The sequence below is a fragment of the Echiichthys vipera genome (assembly GCF_963691815.1).
Source record: "Echiichthys vipera genome assembly, chromosome: 1".
In the NCBI taxonomy this organism is placed as follows: Eukaryota; Metazoa; Chordata; class Actinopteri; order Perciformes; family Trachinidae; genus Echiichthys; species Echiichthys vipera.
This window is the reverse complement of record NC_139826.1, coordinates 5802152-5812314: the sequence shown is the minus strand read 5'-3', so window position 1 is coordinate 5812314 and position 10163 is coordinate 5802152. Positions and strand designations below refer to the sequence as shown.

The 10163-nt window shown below is 41.9% G+C and overlaps 1 protein-coding gene across 2 annotated transcripts in view; it reads right to left on the bottom strand.

Annotated features, from left to right (window-relative positions):
• Nucleotides 1-420: 420 nt before the first annotated feature.
• ccdc102a (coiled-coil domain containing 102A) overlaps nt 421-10163 on the bottom strand; it is a 98223-nt gene continuing 88480 nt past the window's right edge. For both annotated transcript variants that reach the window (XM_083912983.1, XM_083912982.1), the window contains one exon: nt 421-4259. In XM_083912983.1, coding sequence (XP_083769109.1) covers nt 4194-4259 — 66 coding nt within the window. In that variant the 3' untranslated portion in view covers nt 421-4193. The remainder of the gene's footprint in view (nt 4260-10163) is intronic.

Genomic DNA, 10163 nt, shown 5'->3' with positions numbered 1-10163 from the left:
ATAACACCAAACCTCTGCAGTAGCATGAGAAGAGTCCTTACACATAAAATAAACCTGGAGTTTTTCAAAAGAGTGTTCTGAAAGACTTAACTACTGGCCCCAATACCAGCTTCTTGTAGTTAAGTCCATTCAAGTCAATTACCAAATGCAATCCAAAAGGAAGGAGCCCATGGAAATCGGTTGGAGTACTGGCAATTTCAGACTGGAGATGGATGTTTAACAAGTTGACAATTCTGTCTGATACCAGGAAAGAAACCTTGAGGAAAACAACTTTGAAGTTACAAGCATTGAGGCACTGCTGGTTTAGAAAGTGTTCTCCAAATATAAGACAAGATTACTATGACACACATTATAAATACATACCGTGTGCAAAAAAAGACACAGTGACTCATGTTTCTTTATATGTACAGTTGACATTTATAGAGCTAATACAAAACCACTGCGGTACAGATCATTTATAAAAACTAAACCATAACAACGACAACATAAATAGTTCAGAATCCTGATCAGTAAAAATATCTTGGTCTCTTTCAGCGTCAGAGTTAAGAACGAGGCAGCGTGTGACTGCAGGTGGTGGTGGAAGAAAAATTAATGTTTTATTGCTTTTCACAACTGCTGTCCTCTGCGAGACTGGAGCTGTCTCCCAGGCGGGAGATTTAGCCCAGCCAGGTTTAGTACAAATAAATTAACTCCCAGTGAATCCAAAACTCCCCCCTACAGTTGAATACATGGTTTTACATTGGGTTCAGTCAGTGTGTCATTATCCCATGATGTGTAAATGCTGCTTTGGAGGCGTTTCAACTCTGACTGAATACGGTCCTGAGGGAATTACTGGATATAAATACTTGGGGATTTGTGGGATTTTTAAAACACTGAACCTCAGCATATATACTGCATAAACATTTTACCTGCAACAACAAACTCAGAACAGAACAACACAAGTCTGAATGTGTTTCTAGCCTTTGCTGTCTGGTTCCACCTGTGTGAATATTGTAGTTCTGCAAACTGTTGGAGAGGAGGCTTCTATTTCAAAAGTATCTGACTAAAAGTCAAGCTCTTATGACTATACAGACTGAACACTCATTTCAGACATTCACACCTGAACCAAACCTTATCCTTGAATGCATCAAGGAACAACATTCTGCTTTGAATCTCTTCCTCTTGAAGCACAATACCGCTGATTTCCAGCCTCTGAAAGAGGAGAGTGAAAGTGTAATTCCAGTGCAAAATCATCCCAAGGTCTTTTTCGCCACTTACATTCATCAAATAAGCCATCGAGAGAGTTTTTTTCCGTGTAACAACTATTAACGGAAAACTCCGGGAGAGTCACTAACAGACGGACGTGGCTAACACTGATTAGCTTAGGGCAATACGGTGAAGGCATTAAAATGCTTTTTAACCACTAATACGCTCAAGATAACACTAAACCTCTGCATGATAAGAGTCCTTACACATTAACCCAAGCACCAATGGGCTCCTTCCTTTTGGATTGCATTTGATGATCGACTTGAATGGACTTTACTATGAGAGGAGCTGTGTGTTAGTGTTAGCCACGTCCGGCTGTTAGAGACTCTCTGGGATTTCTCCGTTAATAGTTTATACACCTAAGAAAATGTCTCGATGGCTTATTTGATGAATGTAAGTGGCGAAAAAGACCATGGGATGATTTTGCACCGGAATTACACTTAAAGTCAAAGTAGACAGTTACTCTCCGGCTTCATAGGTCAACAGTGGGAATATGTAAGTCAAAGCTTACCATATCAGATTTGATCTAAATGACTGTCTCAGAGAGCAAATCGATTAATGATGCAGATTCCCTTAGAATGAATAGACTTTGTCACAAAATGTAGCAGTTTAAACTGCTGATGTGACAAGGTCATTAGTGGACATTCACAGGATCATATCCCCCTTTTACAAGAAACAATATAGACGTCTGACTACTACCCTCACCCATTACATCTCACAATCTTCTGGTTTTACAAGGGTCTTGTGCATTCTCTTACTTAGCCAAATGTTTATGTACAGATCGTCTAATACTGACGTGTGTTTGTTGAGGAGCTGCTGGGATCACAATACATCATGAAACTATCAGGGTTAGTACTCTTACATGAGAATACAAGTACCACAGAGTTAAAGGCCTTTACTCCTCCATCCATGTAGTTTCTCTCAAACTCTGAAGGATGTGATGGAATTATATTTTGAAGAGAATGCACAGCATCAGGGTAGGGGTAGGCAGATCCATGCCAAAAGTTATGCTGCATTCACACCAAAAGCAATGGAGGCGAATAAATCGCCTGGAACGCGAGTATCGCATCGCTTGTATCCATTATATTATATCCATAGGAAGAGTCTGGTTGTCCCCAAAGAATGCAACAATGGAGGCTTTGCTGATCCCCTGGATGTCTCATGGAGAACTTTGATGATGCTTACAGCAATCTCAACGCTGATTGACTGATTGACAGCGTCACATGATGTCGCTTTAAAAGTTAAAATTTTTCAACTTCAAACGACACATGCTATGAGGTGATGGATGCTTCATTCGCACCGCGTCTTGCCACACTAGATGCTCAATTCGGGCCGCCGCCGCCTGAATCGCGTGTCATCATGCCATTTACATTGATTTTCAATGTAGAATTGCCGCTCAATTTGCATCTTTCGCATTTGGTGTGAACGCCCCTTTACAATCTTTACTGGCTCTGTAGACAATGTTCTTCTGTCATCTTCAGAGCGCAACATTAGATTAGTACTGTCACTAAACCTATGGCTTATTAGTTAGTACAAGTTACATGTTTGGTTCTGGCCACATTATGTGTTAATTGTTTCCAGATTAGTTCTTTTTTATGTGCGAAAAGTCTTTCCAAAACACTACAGAACTTTGTCTCTGAAGAGGAAAAAAGAAAAATATAGTCTCGGTCTCAGGCCGGTTTGGCTCAAAGGTGCAGGTAAGGGCCAGGTTCAGGTCTCTGGTACAGAAAAATGTATAGAGGTTATTTTCATCTTTTTACCTCTGTTGTATTCTTCTTTGATGCCCAAATTTTTGCTTGCACCTGAACACAACCCTCATGCTAATAACCATAATGCAACTAAAGGCCAAGATTAACCACATTTGCTTTAGAGCAAAGTGAACAAGGATTTCTCTCACTTCGCGCAGAGACTGGATTAGAGAGTGTCAAAAAAAATCTTGCAGCTATAATGAGGCTGAAAGTGTAGTGTGTTCCCAGCATAGGGGGTTAACTTTAAATAAATGTGAAATAGATTTGAATCTTCATTAAATGGAAAAAAATCCTAAAATTCCTTTGTGAGATATCAACACTTTGAAGCTCAGAGGGACATAAAAGGCATTTTCTTCACAGCTGACTGCAGTGAAAAGTATTGATACTGCTGTCGTAGATGTGGGGTGGAGCTTGTTTGAATACAGTAGCACAGTTCAGATGGGACAGGTGTAATGCTTGTGATAATATGAGGTAAGAGAACATTGAAAGGATGATACATGTCGGCCTCTGCTAGAGTGGAGTTTGGTGGAAGTTGAAGAAAGATCCTTTCATTCAGCATCACACTGTCTGGACATCCTTTGAATGTCTGTCACACACCTGCTGGGTTTCACGTAGTTGCTGTGTGTATGAAAGTATTTCCAAGCATGTGTGCGTGTGTTAGTGTGTGTGAGAATGTGTGTTCTACGTAAGGATTAAGTGTCTGCTTATCATATTGCTTCTGGGTGGACACTTTGTCATATCACCTCTTTTATTTAAACTCCAGAGGAACAATTGTGTAGTTTCTCCTCTTTTGATAATTTGATTATTGATCATTAACACGGTCAGCAATCAACTGCCTCACATTTGCATTCGCCAAGGATGTGTGGATGCACAAAGATAAAAGTTGTATTGACCTTTTGATTGGGTAAAATAGATTACATAATGTTGGAGAGATCCTTTAACAACTTGCTTTTTGAACAGAAGACAGCTGCTTCCTGTTGCAAAACGGTACCATCTCTTGGGACAAAACGTTTTCCCTTAAAGAGAAACTGTGTTCCACTCCTTTATGTGACTGCTGATGTTTGTGTAAAGGTATATTCTTTATCGCTATATGTACTTTTGTGAATGTGTGTGTGTGTGTTTGTGTGTGTGTGTCATGGGATCTGGAGCTGCAGCTCCTCCTCCTCCTCGTCCATGTCGCTGGTTGGACCATCTGGGTTTTCAGGACTGAACCGAGCCGATCTCATCTTCCCAAACAGACCAGGACTCTGCTGCTGCCGCCGCAGTCTGAGGGAGAGCGAGAGAAAGTGAATGGTGTTAAATACCACTACAATGCGCAGGAGTGTGTGTGCGTGTGTGACTGTAGGTGAATGTGTACCAAAAATGTGTTGGAATATACACAATTACACACAGCCTGTTATGGAGGAGCATACGCTGTTGTAATGAATTCAGCCAACAGCAAAGATTAAAGGTGTCACAAAATCTCAGATTTAATGCCCATTCCCACCCTACGGTAAATATGGACATGGACGCTTTCGTCCGGTCCCGGAGATCGTTTCATCTGTCATATGGTCCGTCGCCTCTGAGCTTACAAATCAGGACGGAACGGCGCAATACCATTGGAAATCGAGGGAGCAGTATAGGGTCAGTATAGACTCAGTCCAACCATTCGAGAAAACTGACCAAGAAGAAAGCGGAAACTGGACATTTAAAAAGCTAAAAAGCAAATCATCAAAAGTAGCGACAGAAAACTCGAGGAAGAAGAAGTAGCGGTGGACATCCTAAAGTATTGGGAGTGCCTTTCATCATCCAGCTCTCATCGGCAAAACCACAGGAAGAAACCCGCCATTAAAGTGTGGGTTTTCATTGAGTGGTCTCACATGCTACCGCCGCATACACTTTATGCGCCCTTTTCCCAAATTTGGATGACAAACAGCCAAAATAATTTCCTCTACAGATGCCATGTTTGGGACACAGAACTGCCCTCTAGAGGATGTGTTGCGTAACATCCATAACGCTGAACGCTGAAACCGGAAGGAGGTATGAAGGGTAGCACCGGAGACAATGTTTGGAACGGAAGGACGAATTTCGTCCGTATCCGGAGGTATGAATCCAGCTTTAACCTGTGATTTAGTAATAACTTAAACAGCTTCAAGAGTACAGAGGGACACACATCAGGGCAAATGATGTGAGGCAAGTCAACGTTTCTGGATACATAACTGTCCTATTTCCACAGTGTCAACAAACGTTAATCAACACATCCAATTTACTATACTACAAATTCTCACCTGCAGTTCAGGACCGGCCAACCTCAGCATATTTACCGGAGACCATGTGTACTGTAAGCACATTTTGTCTGTTTACTGTAAATACCACTGACATAGTTTTTGACTACACTCAAAAACTGCTTCAGAAAACATCCAAAATAGTAAAAACAACTTCAGTTTACACAGTAAATCGGTGTGTTTGGTTCGCATGCCTAATTAAAATCATCTTCATTTGATATACATGACATTTTCAACATCTAAAACACACTGCTGCAATTATTAAAGATAGTGCAACTTGTTGTTGTAGATTGTTAGCGTGGCCCTCACGTTTCATGTCTGGTGAGGATTAGCTAGCTAAGGGAGGCTAACTGGACCTGCTGCCAAGTGTAATGTTATTAAATAATGCTAAACTTACATCACTCAAGTGCAGTGAAACTTTGTTTGCCACTGCAGTGAAATTAGTTTTAAGTTGGATATTGGACATATATTCACTCCGGTCGCAGCCACGACTTTGGTTATTGAATATCCAACTTAAAGCTGACCTCACCCAAGTTCTGTACTGTGTAACGTCTGTTTCGGAGCACCAGAGAGCAGCGTAGGCATTTCAGTGGCACCGAATTCTGCGTTGTCATTTGGTCTGGTAGATACCGTTAGTTTGGGAACTGGTGCCATAGAGGCATCAGGTTTTGGCACCTACAGTAACCCTAGCTACAATCAATTGGTATGGGGTACAAAGATCAGCACTGAATCCTGCTCAGCATGGGAGCCTACCTATGTTCCCCGCTCTGCATGTGACTGGGGAACATAGAACCCTTTTTTAAGAAAAAGGTCTGATATCCCTGCTTTGTTTTGCAACTGGGGAACATAGGACCAGGGGGACATAGGGATGCCCCTTCAGCATTAGAAGTAACATAATTTAAATTCATGGAGAATACACCATACCAAATAACTCCAGCTAAAATAACTGACATCTTTTATATCTCTGGGTCTATTTATGCTGGGGACGAATGGAAATACCAGGGAATATGTGATCTACATGCCAGAGTTGATGTCAATGAGCCACAAAATGAAAAAAAAAAGATTTCATTTTACCCTGGGCCGTATGCATTTCCAATTGATTTATAAAGGCAATGACTATTGATTTCTTTCAAAGATGCAAGCTAGGTCTATTATGAAACAGACCCTGAAGACAGATTTGGCAGCACTTGATTCTGCTCAGTGTAATTTTTTGTCTTGGTGCCCTCGTTTTCCCTGAACACATGAGTTGTCAAGATGACTGCCGTTCTCTGAATCAATGAGTCAATTTAAATCCCTTTTGTGCATTTCACTTGGTGTTTTTTCTGGTCCAAGACCATTGAGATGCTAATCACATATTCCAACTCATTTTTAACCTCATCTTGACAACAACCATGTTTGCTTTCCTTAGCTCTGACAATGTGTAAAAAGGTATAAAAAGCCACAGTCATACCTGCCTTACTGTAAAAAAGACATGGCCTTATTTATACTTTATAACTTTGACCAAATGAAGAAACAAGCTGTAAGAAAAAAGAGAGTGGAAATGAATAGAAAACTAAAGAGTATTGTTCTTTAGGTATTCCTGCTGTAAGAAGTAATTTGCTGCCACATAGGAAAGCTTTAATCATGATCTGGAGAGTTTTGACTGAATTGATGTTTATTTCAGGAGATAATTTCTTTTCTTGCATTTAGGAAACATGTATATAGGTGTATATATGTGAAGCTGCCTCCACAGTAATGCAAGGGTTTAAGCAAGAGACGATTGGTGACCCTAAAAGGTTGTCCCAGAGGAAATGTGCACAATTAAGTATGATATGAATTTAAAAACTACTCTATTCCCAAAGTAACAATGTGGTTTAACAACAAACAAACTGGTGCATTTGCCCACTCGGTTCAGTTCTCTGGTGTGTGTGTGTTGTCATTCAAACTGGTGAAGACCAAAAAGCTGGACTCAGATGGATTTAAAAGATAGCTTAGCAAATCCTGGTTCGTTTCTGTGAATTGTCCGTTGATTTTGGGTAGTGAAAAAGCTCAATCGAACTTTGGTGTGGACAAAACAGGTGAACTCTGGTCCGCTTGATAACATTGGTCCCTGACAGCGTGACACTTGTTCAAAGATCGTTTGTTAAATTGTTGTTTGGGAAGAGAGTACACTCCTAAATGGAAAAAAAAACCTAAAATTAAAACTTATGAGGGATCCTTTATTATTTTGGTTGAGAAGAGAATTCACTCCCACAAAAACCAACTGAAACAGAATTAAAGAAACGGAAAATCTTTCTTTATTTTGTTGTATTAAAAAAAAAGCGATTTTTGGTATAACTTAACTTGGGGAATATTATTTGAACCCTTTGGACAATTATTTAAAAGATATTTTTTGATGCTGAGTCTCATTGTGCAAGACACTGATTTAAACTGAGGGCGTACTCACACTGTCCTTCCGCACCGCGACCTGGGCTTTAGGGTACTTGTCCCCCCTCCCTCTCCCCCCGCGCCCAAGCCCCGATGGTACTCACACTGCCAGGGCCTCGGCCAATACTTCTTGCTGTCCATACGCCATCACGCTGTAACACGTCACACGCATTGATCGCGTGTGTGTGGCTTTGTTTACAAATCTTTCCGTAGACCTCGGAGTTTTTGTGCGTCTTGTCGACTGTTTTTGAATCTTTTCATCCGACCAAATCTGCAGTTAACACTCCACCTCCGCATCACACCAACGTGAACCTTTCACCGCCATTGTTGTTGTTGTTAAATGTCCGTGCATGGTCCGTCCTTCTATTTTCTATGTCCGAACAGGCGCCCATAACGCTACTACCGTAGGGCTCGTGCTCGTGCTCGTGCTCGTACACGTGCGCACGCTCGTGCTCGTACATGTGCAAACGGCTCCGCTAAATCCCACCTCTTTCACGGCCCGCTGTCGGCTGTTATGTGCGGAACGGGTGCACTGCTTAAAGGCACTAGGCTTTAGCTGAAAAAACGGTTTTGTCCCGGGACAGAACGACAGTGTGCGCACTCACACTGTCGTTCTGTCCCGGGACAAAACCTGAGTTTGCATTGTGGTTCTGATTATTGCTGTATAATTGTGATCCTTTTGTCTAGTGATTTTTAATAAGTGGGTTCATGAATATGTTAACGCTGATTCATTTATCCATGTGGGGATTGACCTTTTTTAGGAACCTAATTATTAGGCCGATGGATTAAACACCGGCTGCGGACTTTCCTGTCAGTCTATATGACTTAATCTTTACAACTCTTGGCTGTCCAGTCTGGAACATAGACTGTATATAAAGATGGACGACGTGTCTCCACTTCCTCCCACTGTACAAAGGTGAAGCCAAAATATCCTGAAAAATCAATATCTGAAAAATATTATCCTACCTAAATAACTAAAATGGGGGTTTGAAGGTTTATGACCTTGCTGCATCCAGCCACCAGGGGGTGGTCCAGATGTTTGGCTTCACCTTATACAGTCTATGGTATGAACACATTAGTGTCAGTGTGAACCTGGCCAACCAGGAGCACGTCTGGAGTGTGAAAACACTACATCTATGAAACAGCAGAGACTCTGGATAAGAGACAGATAATATCAGCCGTCTGAGAACACCAGAGCAAAACCTCTCACAGTATCCACTGGAAAAAGGTCAGAGGTCATGGACCAGCAGACAGTGAACGGGCAGAGAGTCAGAGAGGACATTCACATCTAACACCAGCGGCCATCTTTGGACAGACAGATCGTTACCATTGCCCCCTTTATTCAACCAACTGTTATCACTTGACCAAAATCTACAATAAGTTCACATGATAACAACTGAGCCATCTCCAGGACAATCAGCAAATCATATCCACATCACTAGCTTGGATCTCCCACTTTCCTTTGGTTCATCTCTTAATTTCCTCCTCCACAGTTTCTGATCTCCTCACTGTCTTTCCCTCCCAATCCCTTAACTGGCTCTCTCTCTTCTCTCTCATTCTCTCTCTCATTCTCTGTCTACTGTTGTTGAACATTTGTCAGTCAGCAGACCCGGTCAGGATCAACTGGTAGATGAACCATCATAGGATTTAGACAGCTCAGCTCAGCCACTAAAAGCTTTTCTATTGAGCGTACAAACACTTAGCAAGGCAACGGACATGAATGGCTATCAATTCACAGAAAAAGGCAGGAGGGATGAGCGAGTCAGGAGGGAGAAAGAAGAGACAGAGATCCTTCCATCCATTTGTTTCAAGCGGTGTTGTGGTCACTCTTTCAATGAGCAATGAGGAGGATTGATGGCTTCCGCAAAAACACCTGCAAGAGCAACAGTGTGCCTGTGATGCACCAGATCATGTTCCACAGACGGGAACATGAGCAACCGCAGACTGAAAGGCAGCGTCTGTGTTTGTGTGTGTATCAGAAGACTCCAGCTGGTTGTCAAACAGGTGTACTGCTGAACAGCTGTGTCGCCCTTAGGACCCAGTCACACCAGCATCTCAAATGGTGTGATCATAGAAATTAAACTGGATAGAAAGGCAATTGAGTCATTTGCCGTAGTAATTTGACTAGTACACAACAAAATGGTTATTGGTGTTAGCTGTCATGGTGAACGAACGAACTGACAAAGCTTGCACAGATCGGGCAGCAGGGAGTGAAGAGGAGGTCAGACTTAGTGGTAGCGGCTGGCTCCTTACACCAGTCACAGTAAACGAGCCAAACAAAGTTGTTACTATTGTGTTGCCTACGCGGTGACACGAGTATGTGGTTGAATCATAAAGTTGTTAAATGTGACTCATTAAGCGGCTGGCCCTCCAAACATATACAGTGTTTTTTTTAGCTTTTGTTACTGCAAAACCTCCCCTCCGGTACTTGCCACAAGTCTGTTTATACTGAAGTTAGTCCACATATAATGTCCGCCACTCTGGCCATTTTGCTGCGTTG